We start from the raw sequence: 27,353 nt of genomic DNA on the forward strand, positions 1-27,353 counted from the left end.
TTAAATTGTTGTTGTTGTTGTTTTAATATGTGGAGACAGATACAGGATGGTCCCGACTACATTCTGTTAGGTGGTTGGTTCTGAAGCTTTGATTTGACTCGTTAGGTATACGTTCTGTTTCTACACTTTATCCTTTCCAACTTGGTGATAGTTCTGAATCCAGCTACTGGGGAGAGGATTTCTTGTAAGGCTCTACTTAGAGGGGGCTCAGGCAAGGTGACCCATGTGGATTTCTCTAGAATCCAGCCCTGGAAAACATGGCTGGCTGGAAACATGACTGGTGCTTTCTACGAATGTCTCTCATTCAGGCCTAACTTCTGGAATGGCTTTTTCATTGAACTCTTCTTATTTGGCATAAGTTTTAATAAGGACCTAGGGTTATCTTATTCTAGATACATCTTCATTTCTAATCTAAATTCCTTTTTTTTTTTTTTTTTTTTTTTGGTTTCTTCTTAAACCTTTTCTCAAATAAGAGAAATACCATCAGCCACCTCTCATACTTGATAGCAATCTTTAGATTCTTTCTCAGGATCCCTAATTCCATGAGTCTTTCACCAAAGGATAGAACCAGTGTACCATAGAGAATAGATCCCAGGGCTTGGCATCAGACAGATCTTGTTTCAAATCCTGTTGCTGTCACTTTGGTTGGTGTGTGACCTTAAGCAAATTAGTTAAGCTCTCTGAGCCTTCCCTAATTTCCTCATTTATGAAATGATATTTTCTTCACATATTGTTGTAAGGATGAGATAATGAATGTGACACACCTGCCATGTACCTGACCTGTAGCAGATACCTAATTTGATTTGTGATTCTGCTTTTCCCAGACTGGAGACCTTCCCTTAAAGGACTGAATATTCTAGAAATGAATGTTCTAAAATGAAATAGAACTACCCAGTTAAATGAACTTGACACCTTCTAGTAAGGAAGGAGAGGAGTTTAACTTCACTTTCACTGTTGGCCCAGGCTCTGTCGTGGGGACTTCCCCATGCACCTGGGAAGCAGGAAGTGAGTATGAGCTTCTAAGCGCCATCACTAATTCATCTGTAAGTGGAAACAGCCAAACTTTCTCTGCCTCCTGGATTGTTATAAGAGTAGAATAACATCTTGGTTGTAAGTACTTTGAAAACATAAAGATCTCTCTCTCTGTATGCTCAATATTGCATTAATAGAGACCTAGTATCACTATTTTCTATCTTTTTTTTTGTACTGGTCTGGATTTCTTTTCTCCCAAAGTCCCATGAACACAGGCATTGCTTCTGTTTTCTAGGGAAGAGACCCAGTGGCTCAAACAAGGGCTGGACTTTCTGTAGCCTGCTGGAAGAGGCCTCACTGCTTTTCAGTCTTTTTTGTTGTTGTTGTGATGTCTAGATACAGCTAACCTTGTTGAAGAATCTTACCTGACATTCCCGATTACGTAATCCTCCATTTGTATTTATGGTAAAATCAAATTTCATTTCTTTTTCCTGAGAAAACCAGAATAGAATCATGGGTTAGGAACATTTAAAAAAATGTTGAAAAAGAAAGGGGAATTGAAGTACAGATGGTTTTTATATAAATGTGAAAGTCACCAAAGAGCTGGTACCTGACTGGCATTAAACTTGGAAGCATTGTAGTCCTTTGTCATCCAAATGTGCAAGACAGCATCATGGATTGTTAAGAAGAAGATTGAGTCCTTGACTTCATCGTCAAAAAATTCACACTGTACAAGCTTCTCAATGAAATCGTCTGAAGGGTGGGAAAGAAAGAATAACAGGAAGAAGTAATTGTTCAGCTGCAGGTCTCTTCTTGAGACTGGAGATTTGAATTTCTGTTTGCAAACATGCAGTTTATTGCTGTTTGGTAAGGTGTTTGGCGATCGCAATGGTACGATACCAGTGTACTATTAGTATGGTGTTTTCTGGAACAAAAGGATACCTTTCTAATAAAAGAAAACATTTATTGCCCTAATAAGAAGGAAAATATTCCAATGAGGAAAACTTTTAGTACTTCTCAGAAGAAAATCAACCCATTTTCCTTTAGGCAAAATCCTAGTGAATTAATCTCCCTTGGCTAATGATTAGAGCAGCAAGTATGGCTTATACAAAATTGGGATTCTGCCAAAATAGGACATATGCTCATAGACCAGTGATATGCTCTGGTTCTGGATTGTTGGACCTATTATCTACCAGTTACTGACTATAGTCCATTTTCCTAATAAAGGGAATACATATAAAGTCATATATAATTACTATATTAATATACTAGTATATATTAATATAAATTGTTATTATAATTAATAGATCATAAACAAGACCTATACTTTGGAGAGGCCGTCTATGTTGAGAGTTGGCCATGAGCCTGAAGTGATTGTCAGAACATAAAAACAACTTACCATCACTTCCAACAATATACACATCTACATTGATCCTGATAAATTCTTGCAGAATCTGTTAAACAGAAAGTAGATCTTCCTTAGGAAACAGTTTTACTTGTCAGAAACATAAAATGATCATAATTATGACTTATGGATATTGTGTTACTTAGAGAACCTTTTACATTTTGAAAAGAGATAATCATATAAAGAGACACTAAAATTAACAACAAGGCTCTGTGATGGAAGGAAATAAATCCAAAGAAAAGAACTTTCCTCTTCAGAAAGAAGTTAAAAATGATCATTCCTGTGGGAAGTATGATGGGGAAATCTTCTGTTTCCACTCGCAAGATGGGCTCTGATTTAATCTGAAAACCAGTTCCTTTATGGGATGACCTTGACCAGAGTTTTCTTGCTGCACAGAAGTAGAAAAACCCAAAACCCTATGGCCTGTAACCTTTATTATTCCTGTCCACAGTGACTGGATGTAGTAACACCAGTGAATCTTGATTTGTTTTCCAGGTCCTAGGCTAAGAATGAATACCAGTGGTGATGTGAGTGAGGTCATATAAGATAAGAAGAGTTACTGATGATCATTTTAGATGATCATTAAAATCACTGTCAATCATCAGTAAGCATCAAACCTTTACAAGGCACTGAGCCAAGGATAAGGGCTTTAAAGAAACATAAGGCAGAGTCCCTGTCCTTTGTGCTATACTGTTGGGACCAGAAACAAATTGTGTGTGTGTGTGTTATGTGTGTATGTGTGTGTGTGTGTTTTCTCCAAAGCTAAAACAACTGAAAGAAAAGAAAAAGCAAGCAATTTTGAGGGTTCTGTAATATTAAGATTTTTTTTAAAGTCTGAGGGAAACAAAATCGATTCAGTTTTCTAATTTTGTATTCAGTTCACCCATATTTAATAGACCTTATCTTAGCTCAGTTCTCATGTAGGCAGATGTCTGTGAAAACCCCAGAAAAAGAGGGGTAAATGTGGAATGTCTTAAATTTTCTTTAGTCTCTCTCTGTATCTCTGTTGGAAACCAGTTTATTTTAGAAATGCTCACAGAACCATGGAAAGAAAACAGAGTACAACCTGAAGCTTTTAGTCCTATTTTTAAATCACACATGACATCGATTCTTTCACATAGCTCCTTTTTTGGAGGGGTGGGAGTGATGGGGGGGTGAGGGAGAGGTTTCGGATAGCAAAGTGAAAATTCGTCAGTTTGTAATGGATCAAGACAAAACAAAAGGATCTGCTATTCCACCTTTGTCCAAGATCATCCCAAATGTTCTGTATTTCAGGACAACTTCAATACAGTGCCCACAGGATCTGCAGGTCCTACAGAGCTGGGATTTCATAGGAGTATGGGCATAGTTGTGCAGTGGCAAGTTCAGCATATGTTAGAAATACGGGTGTGGTTGTCTTCAAAATTATATGCCAGCCTCCTGGGAAATGCTCTTTCAAAGAGCTCAGTAAACGCACCCCACCCACTCCCACTCTCTGTGTGGATTATCCTAAAATTACGATTTGCTTCTGGGTAAGTGTGTATGACCTAAAGAACCATCTTTCTTCAACTCTATCTTTTTACCTTTGGCCACTGATCAGTTGTGTTCATTCAGAAAGAAAGTAATTACCGTTTTGAGCCCCCTCATTGAAGAAATGTCAAGAAATGACACCGCTGAAAAGTCAAGAATAAGGCTATGCAGGCTGATTTGAGGGACCACCATGTTGAGAGGAAGATCGGCATTCCAGTCTATCTGGAAGGGCAGGTCACTGGTGTTGATTGGCTGGTCCAGCTCTTCTATCTCATTGTTGTCCAGCTCATTGTCAGAATCTTTAAAGCCATCATTGGTGCATATGAACCCTTTCTGCAAGAGAAGACAAGAAATGCGCTTGATAGCTCTGACCAAGAGAAACATTGTGCGCTTGTTAGCTCTGACCAAGAGAAACATTGCCGGTGTCAAAAATACCCATTGAGGGGCGCCTGGGTGGCTCAGTGGGTTAAGCCACTGCCTTCGGCTCGGGTCATGATCTCAGGGTCCTGGGATCGAGTCCCGCATCGGGCTCTCTGCCCAGCAGGGAGCCTGCTTCCCTTCCTCTCTCTCTGCCTGCCTCTCTGCCTAATTGTGATCTCTCTCTGTTAAATAAATAAAATCTTAAAAAAAAATTTTTTTTAAATGGAAAAAAAAAATACCCAGTGAGTTTCTGAAGCTCACAGTCAAAGTCAGCTCAAGCCCTTTCCTTTGGGGAAGCAACGTTTTCCCAGGAAAACAAAAGTTTTAAGGAGACCCTCAAAGATGCCATTGGGAAAAAAAAAACCAACACCGACACCTGACACATGTGGTTTATCTAGCATTTTACTTAAAGGAATGGAACCAACACCTTGAAATACATTTTACATGTTTTTAGCTATAATACCCAGAAATGTGGTCAAGAAACTTACTGGTTTCATCCCTAGGAAATAATCAAAGCCTCACTGGACTTGAGAGGCCCTTAGGAAAAACAAAGGAGGCCTACAAGATTTTTGCTAAAATGCTATATAATTGGGTCACACAAATTGTCAGATGTATATGCAGTCTACGCTGCGCTAAGGTTTTGTTGGTTCCGGGAATCAGTGCGTGTTGAAATGATAATTCACTTGTGGTTAAATACAAAAATATAATTTTTCCCATTAAAAAAAGAAAGAAAGAAACTTACGGGTGTCACTTGCAACAGGCCTTTCTTCTGCAGCTTCCGGATTTTTTTCAAAGCTTTGTTGCGCTTGCGTAGAATTCGTAGCGGGTTGAAGCCAACCTGAAAAATCCATTGCTGTCTTACAAGAGTGTGGAATAGGATGCTGCTGAATATCCTGAAACAGAATTCTAACAACTTTAAGTGGGATGGGTTGGGATTGGAGCACATAATAACAATATGTGTAAGAAAATGTAGAAGTGGTTCAAACAACAACAGTGATGGCATTGTGTCAATGACTTTGGTCTGCTCAGCCTGTGTGCTGTTACTAACATTCAAAAATTGGGGCTCCTGGGTGGCTCAGTGGTTAAGCATCTGCCTTTGGCTCAGGTCATGATCCCAGGGTCCTGGGATCGAGCCTCAGGGAGCCTGCTTCTCCCCCTCCCTCTACTGCTCTCCCTTCTTGTGCTCTCACTCTCTCTGTCAAATAAATAAATAAAATCTTAAAAAAAAAAAAAAGGTGACTCTGCTTTGAACCTTATCCTAAAGGGCCTTATTTCCCAACATATTAATAGACCCCTTATAAAGCAGTTTCACCTGCTCTGGAACACGGGACCGAAAAACATGAACACAATCCAACTTTAACATATGTGAAATCAGTCACCCTCTGGTTACAGAGCAAACATTTCATTCCTAGATATATGGTGGAATTACCAAAAAACAAAAAAAAAAGTCACAACTTCAAACCTTACAGCATCGATAAGTTTCTGTTTAAAGAAATGAATATTTGCGAAGTAGATGGGGGCCGGACACCTGAAGATCTTCACCCCTTCTGGCTCGTACATCTGTGAGGCAGAGAAGTCACATGAGACAGGCCCACAGGACTCATATTACTATCTGTCAGCAAGTCAAAGTAAAAAACAGATCTTCCTTACGTCCGAGTAATCCTTCTTATTCTTGTAGATGTTGCTCCTTCCGACATTAGCCAGAGTGCTGCATTTTGGACTGTAGGGAAAACCGACACCAAGTGAATCACTCGTGAGCGTGGGTAAGGCCCATAAGGCTAACACTGACTTCTCCTAGCAAATCAAGGCTATGAGCAGGCTCACTTTCAAAATGTAAAAGGCTGGGGAATCAGCATGTCATTGGACAGCTTGGGGGGCAAACACCTTGTTTTACCTCTCCCAGAATAACGCCTTCCATTTACCACCATCAAGCTTACAAAGTGCTCCCATATGCTTTTGCTCTTTGGGTTCAGAATACCCTAGTTATTCAGTGAAATTGATACAATCATCCAGTTGTACAGATGAGGGCATGGAGAAGCACAATGTTTTGCCTACGACTACTCGGTCTGTCTCTGTGATGGACGGGTCCCCGAGAAATGAATGAAAAGATGACGGAATCAGAGGAGGCAGGAACACTTCAACATAAATATATTCCATCAGCCGGAGATTAACATTAACCACCCCACCTTCTTTCCTAGAACTCCTGAGCCACCAAAAAGCCTATTTCTCTGTCACACCATGCCATCCAACATAGGCTGAGACATTATAATGGTGACATTATGGCAGAGATTTAAGAATCAGGAAGATGTTTGGACTGGTTGTTAAGAATCAAGAATGCTAACTAGTCTTTGTGGATTTTTTGGATGATGGGGGCCTTTGAGAAGTTCTCTAGCCCAGCCCCGTTTTTAGATGGGAGAACAATCCAGCAACCTGTAAAGAGGAACAACCCTCTGCTAGACGTGGAAAATTCCACAGTCTTCTCTGGAACCCATTTCCATGTCTGGCAAGACTATGGCAAGACTATGGCAAAGACCTGACACCTGCTCAGAGGATAATGACTTCCAGTTTCCACTGGGCAAAGACACTCTACAGTACATACGATTTCTCTGAATTGGTGGCAAAGCAGGGGACAGATCAATAGCTGGTGGGATCTGGGCTGAAGCTCTGAGGTCAGGACATGTCTATGGCCCTTCAGGCCTTGAGGGGAGCCACACGAGGAACAACGGACCAGCCGGTCTTGATAGATGGGCATGCCTGTCAACTAAACTACTTTCCCCTGAAACTGTGATGTTTGACCCCCTCCCACAGGCAGGTCCAAGTCTGCATGGAGGCAGAGCACGATGAACACTCACAATTGGGTCCTGAACACAATGGTCAGAAGCTGAAATGCCACGCTAGCTGCCAGGCCTAAACCGAGTCCCAGGACAATGGCAAAGATGAAGGTCATGATCCAAATTAGCTGTGAAAAGAAGGCAACACACGCACTACAATTTACTCTGACTCAACCACAGTGTCTTAGGTCCAGAGCTTTGAGAAAGCATGAACGTCTAGAGCCAAAGCAGGGGCTGGAAGTGTGCAGAACAAGCGACCTGCCTCAAGAGATCATTTCTTTTTTTTTTTTAATTGAAGATTTTTATTTCTTTACTTGAGAGAGAGAGGGAACAAGCAGGGAGCAGCAGGTAGAGGGAGAAGCAGACTCACCTCTGAGCAGGGAGCCCGATCCCAGGACCCTGGGATCACAACCCAAGCTAAAGGCAGACACTCAGCCAACTGAGCCACCCAGGCTCCCCGAGAGTGTGTCCTGACCCAGTGAAGGAAGTAACTAAGTCTATATGGCACAATTAAAACTGTAGAACCAACAGCTGTTGGTTAAAATCAGCAAAGTAACTGACGACGCTTCTACCGATTTCTTACTGGTGGCCTGCCGATTTAATAAATGGCCACTATCCACAGACCTGTATCCCTGGGGATAAAAATATAGTATATGTTTATAAAAAATAAAAAATTAAAAAAAAATAAATGGCCACTATCTGCACAAGAATGTCAGCATGTCAAAAGGGTGTTAAAATCCCCAACAATCATCTACCAGGAACAAGAGTAAACCAAGTACAGCTAATTACTTTATGCTTGTTAAGTACTATAGGATATGTTAACAACCTTTTTATGCCCCAGACTTTGATCCTGATAAAATTATGGACTCTGCGTCTCATCACAAGGCATGTCAAGAGCAGGGGGAGACTTTATAGGGTATTTCCAAAAGAGATGTTCAAAATTTAAAGATGTTGCAGATTCTTTGGAAACAAACATCCGATGTAATGAAAAACGAAGGAACCATATCCCACTAGGGTTTCATGGAGCATCTCCTTGCAAGTGGCCTGTCCTTTTAAATTAAAATCCCAAAGAGGGATCATTAGAGTATGCAGTTTAAAAACAGCAGGGGAAGGGGCAGCTGGGTGGCATTGTTGGTTGGTTCGGCCTTGGATTCTTGGTCCCCACTCCAAACGGGGACGTCAGGGGCGTGAGATCGAGCCCCAGTTGGGTTCTCTGCTCAGCATGGAGTCCGAAATCAGCATATTGTTCTGATTTCTCTGTCTCTTCAATACCACCGACCACCTCTACTCACACAATCATACTTATCCTTCCGCCAGAGTCTCCGTATCTCTGTGAACTGCATCAGCATTCCTTTCAAGTTCCCAAGTGCTAACGCCGCCAGGACAGACTGCAAAAAAACACAAACAGCAGATGTACTTGAAGATAAATAAGTCATACAGAAATAAGGGTGAAGGTTGTAGATAAGTATGTCCTTTAAAGGGCCTCCAAGCCAAGCCCAGAACACACCCCTTTTCTGGTGTCTAGTGCCCCACAGGACATAGCAGACCTGAGACTCTGACCTATTCCCAGGGATGCATTTGTCCCCACCATGGTGACAGTGCCGGGCTCTGGGTAGAGGAAAGCACTTACTGGCCTGTACCTTGGGACAGAGGCAGGCAGATCTTAAGACCGATGCTTGAAATAAAACTTTCCCAACCAGAGACAGTCTAATGTGTGTTTATTCATTGGAGGTAGGGAGAAGGGGTTGCTCTTTGTTTAAAAAAAAAAAAAAAAAAAACAAACTTGGGGAACTTGCAGTACCCAGAATCATAATTCAAACCTTTGAGGATGATCAGCATTCAACCATTTTTTTTTTTTTAACAAAGCATTCATTTATTTATTTGCGAGAAAGAAAACATGTGCATGTGAGAGGGGCAGAGAAAGAGGGAGAGAATCTCAAGCAGACTCCAGACTGAGTGTGACAATGAAAAGGAAGTTGCTAGTTAAGTACTGGTTAACTGGTTAGAACTAGTTAGTTCACAAATGAATGCCAGTTACAAAATCGTGAAAACTGAGTAGGGTCTGTGGACAGTACGGTGCCAGTGTCCCTGTCCTGGTTCTGATCATGCACGGCAGCAACTGTAGGATGTCCCCACTGTGCTGGGTGGGTGAGGTGGGTACGCAAGACACTGTAGGCTGTGCCCCTCTGCAGGGGGACCCAAGGATAGAGCATGTCAGGTGCCCACTGCCGAGGAGGATTACCCCTTCTCTTTCCATCAGGCATTTTTTTCTCACCTGGTCAGTATTCCCCAGAGAAACAATTTTTAAAATTTTTCATTGCAATACAGACACAAGAGAGCCCTTTAAAGAGTAAAGATTACAGAGCACTGAGAAGCCACAGAAAGGAAAAGGGACAATTTTTATCAGGAATCAGGTCTCCATACTGTACTTGATGTAAAGGATTAAATGGGTATAAAATGATAAGAACAGGGACACCTGGGTGGCACAGTGGGTTAAGCATCTGGTTTCTGCTCAGGCCCTGACATCTGGGTCCTGGGATCGAGCCCGGTGTCAGGCTCCACGCTCAGCAGGAAGTGGCTTGAGGTTCTCTTTCTCCCTCTCCTACTGTCCCTCCCACTTGTGTCTCTCTCTCAAATAAATAAATAAATCTTTTAAAAGATGCTGACAACTGTTGATGCTTATTCAGCACTCATTTATCACCAGCTCCTCTTGTGGATTATTTTGCATAGTTCACATGACAAAGAGAAGCAAACTAGCTATTCCGGTCAAACAGATACTACAGATACAATGGCCTAAGTAGAACTCATCACACGGATCCTTTGTCAGTGGGGCTTTGACTCACATCACGGACAATGTCCTGGGGTGTGTTTTATTCATGACAGAAATAGGTTTTTAACTGGCATGACTTCTTGAGGTTGGCCAAGTCAACATGGGCAATGTAGAGCCCAGGGGTACCCTTGGGAAGAAGCACAATAGGGCAGAATTCTCTAATAGGGGGGTTGCGCGTGCACTTAGTTTTACTGAGATAGACATTCTATTTCTTTGGTGGAGACTCCATGATTCCTTCAATGCCGTTCCTTTGGAAAGTAGTAGGCTAGACTGTAGAGAACACATATTCTTGGCAGTGAGTACTCTGCATGGCTTGAAGACAGAGTTGTCCAGTGAGGCTCTTTAGGATGATCACACTGTTAGTCTGGAAACCTGGGACCAGATTCACTTTCTAGCTACCAACCAGCAAGGGAAAAGGCCTAGATATCAACCAAGAAACACTATGGGCTGTGTCCAATCTCTGTGCTCTTTGTAGTAAGAAGTATAATATAATGTTTGTAGAATAATAACAATACAATAAATATACTAACAATAATGGCTACATTTATTAAGTGCTTGTCCCATGCAAGTCCTTAATGTGCATTATTTCATTTAGTTTTCACAGCAACTCTGTGAGGCAAGTGCTGTTTTCCTCCCTATTTTTACAAATGGAGAATGTGAGATTCAGAGAGGTTCAGTAATTTGCCTAAAAGCACACAGAGAAAAAGAGGCAGAACCTGGATTAGAAGGAGGTCTCCAGAACTTAAGGGCCAATGTTCCATGGAGCACCTCAAAATTACATCACCTCCACAGAAAACAAGGTATTTACTGTTGTCTGGTTTCCTACAGATCCTTTGTTTTCCAGGGTCTACTGTTACTTCTTTAACTGGGAGGTTGCAGCCATTTACAAAGCATGAAACCAAACCCTCAAAAACCACAGTTCAGGAGAGATGGACCAAGGAGCAAGAGGGTGACGGTGTGAGGTCTGTGTGGAGGGCCCCCGCAGCCTACAACCTGAGAGTGTTGGTCTTGGAGTCTGACCAAACCCTGGAAACTGCAGGGTGGATCCGGGAGAACGGGTTGTGCGGCTGGTAGCACCACTCTCTGAACTTGATAGAGGCCCTGATGACCTTAGCCTCTAGGGGAATCTTCACTTCCATCAATCCACATAGAAGCTGTAGCACCTGGCCGTCTTTCTGTCTAAACATTAATTATTTTCAGGGCTTACAAACATGCGGAGAGCGGAGCAGATAAGGGAGCTGGGGCTTTTGCGTTCCTAGCATTCATAAAATGCTGCCGAAGACTTTGGCCTCAGACTACGGGCCAGGAAGGGTACTCGAGAATTTGCAGTGCCCGCATTTTCCTGTCTAGTTTGCACTTCCAGAATGGAAGAGCCAGGGTCCTTGATTCATCATCACCCGAAGCTGAGAAAGAGAGAGAACCCAAAGAGAGATGAGCGTTACCTTTTGTAGTGGTTCCAGAAGAAATCCAAGGGCTAAGATGACAATCAGCACGATGATAGCAGAGAGAATCCCAGCGATCTGTAAAGATGAAAAGATTGTCATTACAAAATCGACATCCCCCCCGCCCCCAGCTTGGAGTCGCCAGTTGGTCCCAACGCCAGGACGGCCCCTGCATTGAAGACCCTCAACTACCTGTGTTTTGCCCCCAGTGCTCTCCTGAACCCCCGATCTGGAGAGGGCGGTACTCCCAGCAAAGCCTTTGAATGATCCACTGAATATGTTACTCAGTCCCAAGGCTATTAACTCCTGGCAGGAGAACAAAGAGGAATCTTTTTTAGAAATGGCACTGCGATGGTGCGATGTCCACAGAGTATTACTTGAAGTTGCCTAAAGAGGCCCAGCCCAGGTTGTAAACTTACCTGATTGCCATCGATCGGATAATCGTATTTGAGGGAGTAGACACTGGCCACGGAGAAGGCTACCACAAAGCCAACGATGGCAATGCCGAAGCTGTCCCCGATGGTCTCTTGGAAAATCTGCGTGTCGGGTGCGATGGGAGGCTGAAATCTGAAAAGGAAAAGGGGCGAGTCTGAGCATCACCAACCTTCAATGGCTCACTTGTCCTCAGGAAAAGTCCAAATTCCTTAGGGGATTCCTTCCCGATCTATCCCTTCCCGACCCCCACTCCTGCTCAATCACTATCATTCTCGGAATTGAGGCTCCAACCATACCACGCTTTTGTTTGTTTCTCAAAGACATCATCTGGGGGGCACCTGGGGGGCTCAGTGGGTTAAGCCTCTGCCTTCGGCTCAGGTCATGATCTCAGGGTCCTGGGATCGAGCCCTGCATCGGGCTCTCTGTTTGGCAGGGAGCCTGCTTCCTCCTCTCTCTGCCTGCCTCTCTGCCTACTTATGATCTCTCTCTGTCAAATAAATAAATAAAATCTTAAAAAAAAAAAAAGAAATCATCTGTACTCTCACCTTGGAAACTTCTGATTTGCTCTTCCTTCTGCCTGAACTTTTCTCCTCATCACCATCCCTCCTTCTAGAAAGTCTTCTCTCCCCACCAAAGTCAGGGGTAGGTGAAGTTCTCTGTGCTTCTCCAGCCCTGTATACCTCCCTTCCTTACCCCAGCCTCCCCCACAGCTCTCTCCCAGACACAGAGCAGGGACTGTGACTACTTCATCGTTCTGTGACCAAGACCCAGCAGTCTTCTTGGTGAACATCACGTGGTCAATATTTGTTGGGCAAATCCATGAGGGAATGCCATCAAGGCTGAGTTTGGTCTCATTTTGGAGTGCGACCAGCAAGCTTTGAGCACCGCTGCAAACTTTGGAATCTGTTATCTTACTGTTGAAAAGCAGAGCTGCCTGAATTTGACACCAGAATGCAAACCCAGTCCCACAATAGCGGTGCATCTGATATTTTTGCTAGTATAGCCGCATTAGAAGGTACACTTATATCCCGATAAGCCTCATGCAAAATGTCTTAGATTCCACTTGTATTGTTACATGGGATTGAAAAGCATCACCCACAATCCCTCCAGTAGTTACCATGGATGAAGGTCTTTGAGCAAACACAATTAAAGACAAGCAAAGCGAGAGAGTCTTCCCTCCATCAATAAAAATACCTTCCATGAAAAACCCTCAGCAAACAGATGGGCCTTGGACTCTGCCCTGGGACCCACAGGAGTGCTGGAGCCAACCGTGGCTCTGAGGGGGAAGACCATTTATAGTCACACAGTGTCAGGGAAACATTCAGAGAAGATCCTTCTGCATTTGTACCTCATGGATTTAGAATAGTCAAATGATATTTGCTAACTGTGTTATAAAAGGGCCGAGTATCTCCGGGTCAACATCCCTTGACTGAAATGCTCAGTTCCTTCCTGTCAACATGTGCGTCTGACCTAAATCTTATTCAAAGTAAGTTTATTGGAGCCATTTGACTTTTTCTTCATTGCTGTTCATGTTTTATGAATACTGTGTTCACATATTTGCAGCCGTAATTTTGAAGAAGTACCACGAGGTGCCATGAATCAGAATGTTAGTCTGGAATTTTTTTTTTTCCAAAAACATATCCCGAATTGACAATGCAGTTGAAATTTGCTTTTTATACCGAAGTCTCCAGAAGCCTGCTATTATTCTTTTGTCCTAGCCTCTAAATACCAGAGACAGAGCGGAGTGATGGAGATTTACAGTCTGAAAACTGGGATTCGTTTCCTGGCTCTGCTACGTCCCCTCCCTGAGCCAGCTTCCTCCTTTGTAAAGGGAGAATACCACACTTGTTTTCTCTTCATCATAATTTTTGTGAGGGGCGGTGCCAAATAAAATAATAGCCATGAATACTATTTACACACTAGGAGATGTGAAGTGGTTATTAGCTATTATCATCAGGATCCCTCTGGAATCTGAATACATCCTCCATGTCTCCTTGACTGTCTCGATGACACACTTTCCGTGTGTGTTCACAAAACCACTTCCAAGGTGTCATACTTTTAACAGCAGATTAGTAGTAATTAATAGTCATTATTTCCCAATTATATTCTATTAGTGATCACCAGAAATTTAAAATGCTCACTCAGAGTGCCTGGGTGGCTTAGTTAAGCCTCTGCCTTCAGATCAGGTCGTGATGTCAGGGTCCTGGGATCGAGCCCCATATCGGGCTCCTTGCTCAGCAGGGACCTGCTTCTCCCTTTCCCTCTGCCCCCTCCCCCTGCTTGTGCTTTCTTGCACATGAGTGCACTGTGTCTCTCAAATAAATAAAATCTTAAAAAAAAAATGCCCACTCAATCATCACCCAGAAAAACTTGGAGTGGAAAAAGAATGTAAGGAGCCTAGTACTTAATTTAGATCCTAAATCCTTAATTTAGATCCACACTTCCTGTGGGACACTTAAACACGCATGTCACAGGTATGAACACACTCAGTCCTTACAAGAATCCAATGTAATAGCTACTAGTTTTAGCCCCATTTTTAGAACCAAGGACATGGAGGCATAGAGTGTAGTTATTTGCCCCAAATCAAAAAAAAACCTCAGAAGTAAATCATAGGTACGCTGCCTCTAGGACAGGTGAGCTTGCCTACCAGGCTACATGGCCTCTCTGTGGAATGTAATGATTAATAAATGTGAGTTACTCCTTCCCCTGCCCGCAAACACTGTGAATAGAGGTCTGCTGACACTCAAGATTTATTTACTAGGAAGAATCTCAAAGATTGTAACTCAGTGATCTCAAGTTTAAGTTTTATTTCCCAAATCCTTTCTGGCAAGGTCCTCTTTAATTTTGTATGTACGTATCTATGTCTATCTGTCTCAGTAGTTTCTGTCTGCCAAGACTTTACAGTAAAGTGTAATCACTTGCAAGTTACAGGTGGAGAGAAATCCCAGAAATAGTCTTTCAGTTTCAGACGAATTCTTACTCAAAAATCTTTTAAAGGAAAAATGGTGCCTGAGGTTCATTAAGTGTAACAAATGACTATCTGGTGATAAAAATATTTTTGCACGCGTTTCCTTTTTTGAAAAATTGGTTATTTTAAAGTCAACAATGCATATATATGCTGATTCCTAGAATTCTCCAATGCTCCTTCAGCATGGGGAGGGGGGGGTCTTGTCTTTGTTTGTTTTAAACAGGAACATAGCCTGTCCTTGGTAAGCCAATTGGAAGAAATTGATGCTCTGGTCAGAGGACAGAGAGAAGAAAACACAAAACTGGATCTCTCTTCTCAGCCCAATAAGGGCAATGCAATCAAATGCGTTTTCAAAGTCCTTGTATGAACGGAACCTCCTATCCTTCCACAGTGTTCACGGTTGCTCCGGTCTTGTTTTGAATTTGATCACAAGGAAGGACAGAGTGTGCCTATCCAGTTCGCTCAAGCAATGGGCTACGGATATTCCTTCTGTGTCTCGTTTAAACTGTCAGAACTTGGCTCTAGTCACCTCCAACAAAACACTGCACATTGTTTATAGTAATCGATGGGCAAGGAAATCTGGTTTCATTTGGTTCCTTTTTAGGAGGAGAAGCAGGTTTGATTTGCCTTTTTATTTAATTTTATTTTTTTACTTTGACCACTACACTTTCCCTGTGTGTGAATCCTTGCTCATCTGGTTGGTGAGTTCTTCCACAAAGACAGACTTTCTGATATTAAGAACCACAGAGCCTTTGTGGCTCCTTCCTAGAAGGAGAGTAGAGCGCCTTCCTCATCCTCCCGTGGGGGAGGGAGGGTTCTGAGCCCGATGAATGCGTTTGGCTCACAGTCCTTCCCACTTACTGCTCGCTGTCTAGTCAGTGCTGGGAGAGGCCACCATAAAAGACACACTTACCCTCTCTTCATCTCCCCAACCACAGCCACCTTAAACCTGTTTTCGAAGTCAAAGCCATAGGACACACCTGTTGCGATCACAGTCTGCAAAGTTGCAAATTGCCCAAGTTAGAATTATGAGAGATCACGCACAGTCTTCTTAGATCAGAATCTCCAGCCCTGGCTTTGCTTCTTTTTAAAAAAAAAGTTCTGCAACAATTCTCCTCAGCCACCAGAGGTTAAGAATCGCAGCTCTGATGGATCTGCCAAGCCTCTCTGAGGCCTTGTTCTCTGCGCCGTCCTCGTCTCCCACAGAGAGAATTAACCCCAAAATCACAAAGGAAGTCATTCATTCAGAATGAAGAGAAAACCATACTAAATTTGATACCCAGAAATGGCAGAGAGGGCATCCACCCCACTAAAACCTCCTGAAGGTTTTCAACATAAAAACAGGAGACTAATGAATTACGAAGGAAAGCCTTAAGATGATCAGTTACCATGATGAGTTCAATTGGGATGGGCACTGGAAGTTTGGCTTTGTAGCGCTGATTGATTTCTTTAACCACAAATACAATCACTAGGATAATCAAGGAGGTCACAAGGTCTGCGATATTGGTCTTCTCTATTTGCGTGAATACGGAATTCAGTACCTAAAATTATAAAAGCAAAAAACAGCCAAGTGCTACATTTTTTCTTCCTTTTTAAGAATCCTTTTGATTTTTATTTTTGTAATCTTTTTTTAACTTGAGTACAGCTGACACACAGTGCTAGCTTTTGGTGTACCATAGAATGATTTGACATCTCTCTTACTATATTCCCTATGCTGTGCCTTTGTTCCTGGGACATACTCATTCTATAACTCAACCGAATCCCCTGCTCCCCTTCACCCACTTGGCCCAAACCCCCACTCCCAGCCCCTCTGGCAATCATCAGCTTGTTCTCTGTATTTATACATTCTGATTCTACTTTTTGTTTGTTTCTTTATTCATTTGTTTCATTTCTTTCCCAAGCCTTATACCGACGTATAATTTGGATGCAATATTTGATTATTTCCAGACAGATTAAAAAAAATTGAGGCAAGAAGGACTGGCATGGGTAGAAGAGTGATTCCCTATTCTGCTCAAGTTAACCATGATGAGTAAGTTAACATAGCACTGGCAGTCTGCTAGTATAGGGACGCTCGTAGCCTTTTTGTGGGGAATATCTTTGGCTGGTGTCAAAATTCCCTGGTAACTTCTCACAGTTTTACAACTTGTCTCTTCTGCTCTTAGGTCTTATGGGTTATTATTTTATAATCAGCATCATTTCTCCATCCAGGGAATACCCTCTGCTCCCCGATAGTTTTCTTAGCATGTATCCCTTAATTCCTGGCCCTTTTTTTTTTTTTTTTTTAAAGCTTAAGCCCTTCACAATTTATAGTTAACTGTCTGTGTTACTTTTGGAAACTCATTTCCTGGCTAATAGTGCACAGAGCATGGTTTTAATTTTTATAGCCAGTTGGATCCCATATCCATGGGATCCGGAGAGCTCAAGCAGGCCCACACTAGATCCCAAATTGCTCCTCGAACACTCCCCTTCTAGAGTAGCTCTGGATGGGAGTGAGAGAGGGCTGGTTCCAATATGGAGCAAACTCTGTCTCAGCTCCGAAGACCGTCTTGACAGAAGCACCAATAAGCCCAAAATTCATAAAAGGAAGGTGATAACAAAGATCAGAGTGGAAATACATGAATTCGTGACTAAAAGAATGATAGAAAAGATCAGCAGAACTAAGAGCTAATTTTGGGCAAAGACAGATACAACAGGCAAAACTTCAGTGAGATTCAGCAGGACAAAAAGAGAGAACTGAGAATCACTATGCCCCAGGCACACTGTCCTAGTCACATATTGGTTAATTTCCTTTTGCTTTATAAACAGGGATGCATACAGGTGTCTGAAGCACCTCCATTTTCAAAGAACAAGACCTGCTTTTTAGACATAGAGAAATGCTATCACTCAATACACTTCTTTCAAGAGAAGATTTGGGGGGGAGGGGATTTTTAAATCGTGGAACAAAATACTAAAGCCTTTAATAATGAACCTAGATTATTTTTCTTTTAAATAATACTTCAGAGTCAAATCTCAGGGACGTGGTACCTGATTTTCGTTGTTCACGTTAGCTAGATAGATGGTAGATGCGGTTCAATATTCAGTGTTCTTCCCTTGGCCCCTAACTTTTTCTGAATGTGACTAAATTTCACAACCTGTTGGATTCTCGGGAGTGGTCGGGAAGCCCCACGTGGAAGTCATGAAAGGAAAGCCTCCCAGAAACAGGATAGTAAATATCACGTGTTTCGATTTTTCAAGGCCAAAGGACTACTTACTTTGAAAATTGAAAATGGATCAGTGTGTGCTGGGACCGTCAGCTGAAGCATGAACTTGAGCTGAGAAACCAGGACGTGCACCGCAGCAGCTGTGGTGAAGCCACTGATGAGGGACTCCGATAAATAGATCACCAAGAATCCGACCCGCAGGACCCCCATGAGCAACTGGAAAGAGAAGGGCAAAGGCCTTTGGCAGTCTGCCTTACAGGTGCACCTCAGCAACTAGAGAACCAGCAGGGGGAAGGATCCAAAATGTAAAGGTTCCGTCTGTATGTAAATGAAGAAGCAGGTGCCCTTGCCTCCCAGAACACCGCAGATACCCGGTTCCTCCCTCTCCCTCCTTCCCCCATTCAACTCCCGAGGCAGAATGTGACAGAGCGTTCACGGAGCATGTAAGTCTCATCCACCCCAAGAAGCTTCTTCCTTCCTCCCTGCCCTGCCCTCTTCAAGGTGCTGTATCTTTAGAAGACATACCCATATACCTTTCAGAGTTAAATCCTATCCAACACCAGCCCTCATAACTTTTCCCATATAACTTTTAAAAAGATTCTATTTATTTATTTATTTAACAGAGAGAGAGAGAGATCACAAGCAGGCAGAAAGGCAGACAGACAGAGAGGGTGAAGTAGGCTCCCCACTGAGCAGAGAGCCTGATGTGGGGCTCGATCCCAGGACCCCAAGACCACGACCAGAGCTGAAGGCAGAGGCCCAACCCACTGAGCCACTCAGGTACCCCCTCCTATGTAATTTTAAGTGGCTTGCTGGCTGCTATGGCATTCATGGCGAGCCTCTATTCATACACCCTCAAACAAGTTGTTTGACTTTCCTAAGAGGTATGTGACTGTGTACAGAATCTCAGAAGTGCTTGGGTTTAGTGGGGGATCAAAGTTGTTCATTCCCCCAAAGCCTCAGTATTTTGCAATGACATGCACAGACAGAGTCTCCTTCCCTTGGATCCCCGGGTTGCCTTTCCATTTGTGTCTCTGTGTAGCCGGAACTGCAGACATGCAAAGGCACTAGATTCAGAAAAGAATTGGCCATGTTGTCTGTCAGGTGGGCACACCACTAATGTCCTTGTTTAAACTCACTTTCTCTTTATTTCTTTAAGGAATGGTCTTAGCCAATATCACTCATCAGAAACTCAGCCAACCTCTTGAGGAATCCATGCCATTCTCACTATTCACTATTCACCAGCAGTGGAGTCGGGGGTGTGGCTTGGGAGGGAGGCTTTAGCCCCTCCATAATTCTCTTCAGCTTTCCTGAAATCTTTGAGATGGACAGTTCAAAGTGCTTAACCCCAAATCCTTCCAGCTAGATTACATTCCCTGAGGAATCAGAAAAAAAAAAAATGTTCCAAAGACACCAGTCTCATTATGACTTGAATTAGGCATTTCACTTCTCACCACTGGTGCCTCCCTTTTCCTATTTTTCCTTCTCCCTAGACCTGTGTTCACTCACCTTTGCAATGTGGATCTGCTCCTCTGCTTCAGATTGGGGTGAGGAGACCCTCTCCTTTCCTATGGGCCACTGAGAGTGGAATGCAAGCCCAGAAAAGAGTGGGGGCGGGGTGGGCAGGAAGGAGACAGTACAGAAAGATGTGTACCAGTGAGGACAAGCAGCACGGGGAGGGGAGGGCCAATTACACAAGAAAGCACTCACCTGAATGATTCCAGAAAGGACTGTGACCGTGGCAGCCACCATCACCTTATACTCGTCTGTTGAGGAATCATTGCTCATTGAGCTATTAGAGATTTCTAGAGCAGCTGTACTCTCCGATGGGGTTAATTTCACAACGACGGCTCCCACCATCATACTCAGAACTGGAAATGGACCTAATTAACAGACAATGCACTATAATCAATATAGGGATCCCTAAAGCATAGGTGTCTTTCAACCATAATGTGGTGGATAAAGAGATTGCCGCCTGTTCTCCCCTCCTTCCCCACTGGGACTTCCCCAGTCCCAGTTCTTACAAGAAACGATGACTCCTGGATTATGCAGAACTAGAATCAATACAGAGTGTGTCAAGTGGAGTTAATAAAGAAAAAGCCATGTGAGCATTCATTAGCTCACAAATTCACTTACCCACAGATATGTGTTTTGAAGTGCCCAAGAAAAAGTAGACCAGAACTGGGAAAAAGGCTGCATATAATCCATAGCTTGGGGGGACAGTGACCAGCAGAGCAAATGCTAAGCCTGTAAATACAGAAGCATCAGGGTCCTTATTTCAGGCAAAGGAATCCTAAGAGTCCTTCTCGAAGTCTTCAAATATTTCAGATTTTACCTTGAAAGTCAGTTACTTTATTAACGCAAATAGATCGAGGATGTAAATGCAGGAGCTAAAACCATAACACTCTTAGAATAAAACATAGGTGTAAGTCTTTGTGACCTTGGATGAGGCAATGGTTTCTTAGAACTGACACCTACAGTTTAAGCAACCAAATTAAAAGCAGATAAATCCATCAAAATTTTAAAATGTGTGTTTCAAAGATTACTATCAAGAAAATGAAATGACAACCCACAGAATGGGAGAAATGATTTGCAAATTGTATCTTGGATAAGGGTCTAGTATCCAGAATATATAAAGAACACTTACAACTCAACAAGAAAAAGAACCTAATTTTAAAATGTGCAAAAGATTCATTTCTCCACAGATATACAGATTGCCAGGTAGCAACTAGAAAGATGTTTAGCATCATTAGTCATCAGGGAAATCAAAATCTAAACCACAGTTTCAGACTCATGAAGATGGCTAACATAAAGAAGACAGATAATAACCAGTGTTTGCAAGGATATGAAGAAATTTGAACACTTATATGTTGCTAGTGGGTGACCATGTAACAGCAGTCACACTGCTAGGTACATACCCAAGAGAAATGAAACATAGGTTCGCACGAGAACTTGTATACAAGTGTTCATGACAACATTATTTCTGGTAGCCCCAAACAGAAAACAACACAAATGTCCATCAACGGATAAATGGATCAACAGAGTGTGGTCTGGCCATACCATAGAATTTTACCCATCATGCAAAGAAGTAAATTACCCTCACATGCTACAACATGGATGAACCTTGAAAACGTGATGCCAAGTGGAAGAAACCAGACACAAAGCACCACATCTTCTGTGATTCTGTTTTATATGAAATGCCCAGAATTGGCAAATCAATGGAGACCGAAAGTCATTGCCAGGGAGATGGATGGATATAATGGAAAGTGACTCCTAATTGGACAGGAGAGTTTGGGAATGGTGCTGGTGGTAAAAATGTTCTGGAATTAGGTAATGCTGATCATTGCACAACCTTGGGAATATATCAAAGAACATTGAATTCTGTACATGAAAAGGATGAATTCTAGGACATATCAATTACCTCTCAAAAAAAGTTACCTTGTAGTACAGCTACCAGCCCTGTGCTGATTCCAGAAACAATGTCACTGAGTAGCCATTCCTTTATCTGGTAGGTTGGTAACCAAGATGCTATGGGGAACAAAGACAGGGCAATCTTCTTGGCCTTCTGTGTGGAGCAGCTGAAAACATTGAAATCCCCAACTCAGTTAATTCATATCCAGTTGTAAGTTTGGCACCTAAATGCAGTGGAAAATTGGTGAAGATGGTACTATATTCAAGAATGAACCACCACCTTTCCCACTGACACTCGCTTCCTTACCTATATCGAGTGTCCCCCACCGCTGTCACTACCAAAGGATTTTTTTTTTTAAGAAAAATGCTGATTTTCTTTAGCCATGGTAGAGCTTATATGACATCTTCAGCTTGACTTTTACAACATTTCAGTTGAGAACTTTCCTCTGCCCTCATTTCTGAGTGTTCGGATATGGAGAGATTGTGTTGAGAGCTGAGATGGGGTTCATTGGAGAGATTGCCTTTCCAGCCCTGGCAGGGAGTAGGAGGTTGGGAAATCAAAGATAAGAAGACCCTGAAGGTGATGCATTAATGCCAGAAAGGAGAGCTTGGAAAGTTAGAAGAACGTGCTTCATTTATTCCTCATACGAATACCTTAAAAGATATCTTACCTACAACACCCTTTGAGATGATCCAGAAAGGTCTTGTGATGTCTCTGTTTCTTCTTATGTTCCTCCCCGAAAGCATTTGCAGAATACACGGGCCTGGCTACGACGTACTGGTTCCCAATGGGTTCGATCATTTTGCTTTCTCTGACGCCTTTGTTAAGAGGAAGACCTTTGGAACTATGTGGCAAACCCTTCTTCTTGCCTTTAGCAGGTTCAAATGCCTGAAACCAAACAGAGCATGCTTCTTAAATAACTCGGAGATAATGTGATGCAATTTACAGATGAGTGATCTCCGAACTGAATGTTACCACCTTTTGAGATCAAAAGAGGCAGGATTAAGGGACCTAGATTGTGTTTTGAGACAGTGATATCACTTTTTACTCCAAGGAGCTGGACACTGCTCCTTTGGGTAAGTAAACAAGGGCTTTTATTAATTATTCTTAAAAGATCACCAAAAAGCAATAGAAGTTGACTCAGTTTACTCATCAGTGAGTGCATTTTTTTTCTTTTCTTTTTTTTTTTACTTGTTAGGGGAGATCTCATCAAGAAAATAATTCACTTTAGTTTCTTTCTCAGAAATGTTGCCAAGATTATGGCGAAGTCCTGGGACAGATTACATTTAAAATCTACTCCTTGCCCTTTCAATGCAGTCAACGCTGTTCGGTTTCCCCAGCTGAATTTTTGAAAGCTCCGTGAAATGCTTGAAATTTGTGAAATTCAAGGAGACTGTCCACTTATTTTTCTATTGTTTCTAGGAGAGCTTTCCAGTGAACAGCTGAGGGAACTGTTGCACAAAGTTTTATTTTGTTACTTAGTGAGGAGATGTTTTTAAAGAGAAGATCTCAGGCAATTTGCTTAACCTCTCTGAGCCCCGTCCATGTAATTGAGCTAATAAGACTCAGGTTAAAAGGTTTTAACGAAGAGTAAATGGGAATGTTTTCAAAGTATCTAGCATTGCACCTGAAAACATCAGACTTTCGCTAAGTGATAATAGTTCATATCCTAACTATTTGCATTTCCTGGGTCAGATGTTTACATTTTTTGTTCTTATCTCAGCTGTGGTTGTTATGCTTAAGATATTAATTTTGCAAAAAAATCCTTTAATGCATATTACCTATTTGGTTCTCGCAGCTCTTAAAGGCCCTTGCAATTCTAAAATTGTTCTCTTCTTACAATGATAATATAATAGCACCCCCTGCCACACACACACACACACACACACACACACACACACACATCTGAGACCTTTTCCTCAGGACCTAGAGTGAGTCAAGTGTCAAATGTACAGCTTCTGCTTTCAGATTTCTTTGTTGTTTCTTCTATGACACTTACCTTCTCTGTTGTCCTCTGGGATCGGTAAGTGAAGATCATTCCAGCTGTCAGCATTCTCCCCTCTAACCTTGTTTCTGTATTACTACTCACAATACCCAGAGTTTTGTTCCCTGACCTCAGTCACAGTTACTAACCGAATGATCTCAAGCTGGATTGTACCTTGTTACATGGCCCTCTCTCACAGCTCAAGGGATTTCCAGACTGTTTGCAGGGCTCAAGTCAGCACCAGAAATCAGATGCTGGCCTCAATTTGTCCCACCTGTCCTACCTTTGACCACCCATTTCTCTCCCCCACCTAAATCCCTCCCCTCTAAAGTCCTTTCTATTGATCTTCTCTGACCACTGTGGAGGGATTCTGCCCTACCCTCTGGTTTGACCTCCAGCATTTGGGGTGTTCTTGGGCTTTGTTACAACTGTTAGACCCCCTCTGTTCTTTCTGAGTTTCCTCTCACCCCAACAAACTGCTTCTTCTCTAACCCCTCACTCACTCCTCCACCCCAGTTCCAAGTGTCAAATCCCACCAACTATACAATACTCCTCATTGTCAGAAGAATGTTCATGAAGCAGAATGGGCTTGGCTTACTCATTGCTATGCCTAACATGGATTTTTTTGTCCTTATTTGCCAATGACCAACAAAACACTTAAGAGCTAATCCCTGTTCAATGACTCTTGACACCTTAGATCTCTTGGAAAGGCTGTCCAGGGTGTCTTTCAAGAACAGCTTTCATCCTGTGGGCTAGCCAAACGTAGGATGAAGAAGACTTAAGCGCTGTGCATTTCTTTGTCAGATGCTGCCAGGGACAGAAAAAAGAGATTCCACTATTTTGTTGCTTTATTCATTTTTCCACCGAGTTGCTCAGAAAAGCTCATTTTTTTTTTAAACTCTGCTAAGGTATGGTTTGATTTTTTTTTTTTTTTTTTTTTTTTTTTTTTTTTTTTTTTGCCAGTGACAGTGATGGCAGAGATCACTCTGTTTTGCTTTGCTTCCTTCCCTGAGGATGACCTTGGCTGGCTCTTAGTGGGTTCCATCATACCTCCCTTTGGATCAAGGGCCTGGGCTCCTACCATCCTGCCCCACATTGGAAAATGCCTCCTTCCACACCTAAGCACTGAATACAAAGGGAGTGCTCAAGGTCGGGAATCAGGGCAGCTTAAGAAATCTTTTCAGGGGCGCCTGGCGTCTAACTCCTTAGAGATTAGGCTCAGGTCATGATTTCAGGGTCGTGGGATTGAGCCCTGTGTCAGGCTCCTTGCTGGGAGCAGAGACTGCTTAATATTCTCTCTCTCTCTCTCTCTTTCTCTCTCCCTCCCCCCTCCCCCACAGCTCCTCCCACACCCAGCCCTGGCTCACACAACCACTCTCTCCTCTCTCTCTCTTTCTCTAAACAAAACAAAACAAAAAGCCCCACAAGAACTTTACAGAACTTAAAGAGACCTTGAGGGTCACATTCCAGACTTCAGGTTTGTTCTCTTACTGCAGTCCTTGTTCCCAACGCTGCTGCCTCCCGGTCCGCACTCAGCACACATTGTGAGTCACTGAGTCAACCAGCCCCATGGTGCCTCGGCCCCCAGAGGCTCCAGACAGTCCTAAATTCATGTCCTTCTCCATGTCCTCATCTCTGGGCTGTTTAGTATGATCTATGTCAGTTAGGAATTCAAAGCAATCAGCTTAATCTCTCTCTCTCTCTCTCTCTTTTTTTTTTTCCTGAACAAATTACCTTCCCCCAGAAATTCTTGAAAAAATGTTTCTCGGTTCCTAGAAATCATAATTCCAGTCTCAAATATGATACCCATATTCACATATGCCTTCCCACGTTCTGATTTATCTTCATGCCTCAGATTTTTCTCTGGGTTTCCTTGGGCACAAGTGGCTCTTCGGGGATTAAAATTTACTCTCAGGCCTCTTTCTCCTAATGCTTTTAGAACTCGTTGGTATACATTTCCACTTTTATTTTTTTTTTCAATGATGTGCTCTTTTAAATTTTTTGGGCCTTTATTACATATGTAACTCTCTACATAGACATGCTCTCATATGCACACACACATCTGCTTACTTTGGTCCTGGGGTTTAGTTATTTTACACTTGTCTTTCTCTGCTTTTTTTTTTTTTTTTTTTCTGAACAGAAATTTAATTCCTGGATTTTCTGAAGTTCAGGTTTTTTTTTTTTTTTTAATTTAACTATTCTAGTTGATGAATAACTTTGATATTTCTAGTGGTTAAGGATGGTCATATGCGTGACCCCTGAACCCCACCCTGCGCCCCGTTCCGCCCATCTCCAGTCCAGTGCCAGGCACCAAGTGTCGCTGCCTGCCTTCCAGTGACCCCAGCACCTCCACGCTGCCTGCTTCCTCCATGCAGAAGTGTCTAAGGGCCTTGACTTTTTTCACGCCTCAGTTTTTATCTATTTAGAGTTCTCATCTCTCAGAGGGCTGCCCTATCTGCTAGGAAACAGCCGATTTGAATCCAGGTGCTCCTAAGCAATGCTGGTATTTTTCGTTTATTAGTGCTAATTTGAAACCCGAGGCAAGCAGGTATGCGGAGCATTTCCCAGCCCCTCCCCAGCTGCAGTAGATACCCCCACCATCGTGATTCAAGGTGGGCCCCCAACGATCCCGCCCTTCGGTAGGATCCCCATCCCATAGCCCTGTGCTGGTCCATGGGAAACCAGAGGATGCCAGCCCTATGTCACAAACTGCTCCTCAGACGACAGGGAAAAGAGGTATACCTTGAGAGCTACACTTAGGGGAGGAGGGACGGGGTTGGGGGGTGGGGGGGAACAAGCTGAATCATTCTCCAGCAAGCACCATAAGAGGGACCCCAATCAGGAGCCACAGATGAACCCGAAAGTGAGGGCATGTAGAGCCCCACACTGTGGTTGGTGTCAGACTGGAGGGAGTCAGGGAGATGGTGGCACCCAAATCAGAGAAGTCCCGAATGGCCATTAGGAGTAACTGGGCTTGACATGGGTTGGGAGGGAGGAGGATCCATGCTGATGTTGATAAAGAGAGGTTACAAGGGGTCAGGGGCAGGGGCAGCCAATGATTTCTAGTTAAAGCTGTGATTCTGTGTTCCATTCTTGAAACACAGCAGGGTAATTAAGGAGGCTATATTATAAATCTGATCCTAGAGCTGTTTCTTTGGGAGAAATCAATGGGTCTATTAACATTTAGAACACGAAAACCCATTTTTCCTTTTTCCTTTTTTTTTTTAGTGATGATCTTTTGGAAGCTATGGGCAAGTCATAAACCCTTCCAGATCGTTTGCGAAGCCAGAGTCTTTCCATCGAGGGAGGAGATAAAGTGACATAGAAGCAATTAAAGATGATGGGACCAGGGTTGGGCTCCCAAGGTCATGGAGTAGTTCCCTCAGAGAGTCTCAAAGCAAGATGCTCAAAGGAAAAGGTTTGAAATGCCTTTTTTGCCAAAATAATAGGGATAATTCATACAACTTTAGTTCAGTGTCCATAGTGGGTAAGCACATAACATGTGTCTTGCATTGCTTACTCAGAAAGTTTGTTTATGTAAGTTTATAGTGGTCCTTTATTTCCTTTTATTATTTTTTTAAGTTTATTTATTGGGGGCACCTATGTAGCTCAGTCGGTTGGCCCTACCTTTGGCTCAGGTCATGATCTCTGGGTCCTGGGATTGAGCCCCGCATCAGGTTCCCTGCTCGGCAGGGAGCCTGCTTCTCTCTCTCCCTCTGCCTCTGCCTGCCTCTCATGTTCACTCTCTTTCTGAAATAAATAAAATCTTCTTCCCAAAATAAAGTTTATTTATGTAAGTAATCTCTACATCCAATGTGGGGCTCAAACTCACAACCCTGAGATCCAGAGTCACATGTTTCACTATCGAAGCCAGCCCTTATGGTGGGTCTTTTAACATCTTCTAGGAACTTAGCTTTAGCTTAATCTTAGTTCAGGCACTAAACA

At 42.8% G+C, this 27,353-nt stretch overlaps 1 protein-coding gene across 1 annotated transcript; it reads right to left on the bottom strand.

Moving 5' to 3' along the window:
* Positions 1 to 1,288: 1,288 nt before the first annotated feature.
* SLC26A3 (solute carrier family 26 member 3) lies at positions 1,289 to 23,488 on the bottom strand. Its single transcript, XM_082692026.1, has 20 exons — positions 23,424 to 23,488; positions 22,095 to 22,312; positions 21,451 to 21,590; positions 20,149 to 20,259; positions 19,723 to 19,895; positions 18,064 to 18,228; positions 16,201 to 16,353; positions 15,726 to 15,808; positions 11,829 to 11,976; positions 11,602 to 11,715; positions 11,410 to 11,487; positions 8,430 to 8,525; positions 7,159 to 7,265; positions 5,957 to 6,026; positions 5,774 to 5,866; positions 5,049 to 5,144; positions 3,986 to 4,219; positions 2,372 to 2,426; positions 1,583 to 1,725; positions 1,289 to 1,463 (listed from the first exon to the last, which is right to left on the bottom strand). Exons 1-20 carry the CDS (start codon positions 23,475 to 23,477, stop codon positions 1,365 to 1,367), a joined length of 2,430 nt encoding a protein of 809 aa, XP_082548152.1. The 5' UTR covers positions 23,478 to 23,488; the 3' UTR covers positions 1,289 to 1,364.
* Positions 23,489 to 27,353: the final 3,865 nt, after the last annotated feature.

Source organism: Mustela nivalis (assembly GCF_964662115.1).
Source record: "Mustela nivalis genome assembly, chromosome: 12".
Taxonomy (NCBI): Eukaryota; Metazoa; Chordata; class Mammalia; order Carnivora; family Mustelidae; genus Mustela; species Mustela nivalis.

What these genes read in the sequence shown, in the direction of transcription:
- SLC26A3 (XM_082692026.1), bottom strand. Translation starts at nt 23,477, where the DNA reads ATGCTGACAGCTGGAATGATCTTCACTTACCGATCCCAGAGGACAACA. An exon ending in ATTGTGTTCAGGACCCAATT is followed by an intron (nt 6,027 to 7,158) that starts GTGAGTGTTCAT and finishes TTTTCCCTACAG; the next exon opens with TCCAAAATGCAGCACTCTGG. An exon ending in GTATATTGTTGGAAGTGATG is followed by an intron (nt 1,726 to 2,371) that starts GTAAGTTGTTTT and finishes CCCACCCTTCAG; the next exon opens with ACGATTTCATTGAGAAGCTT.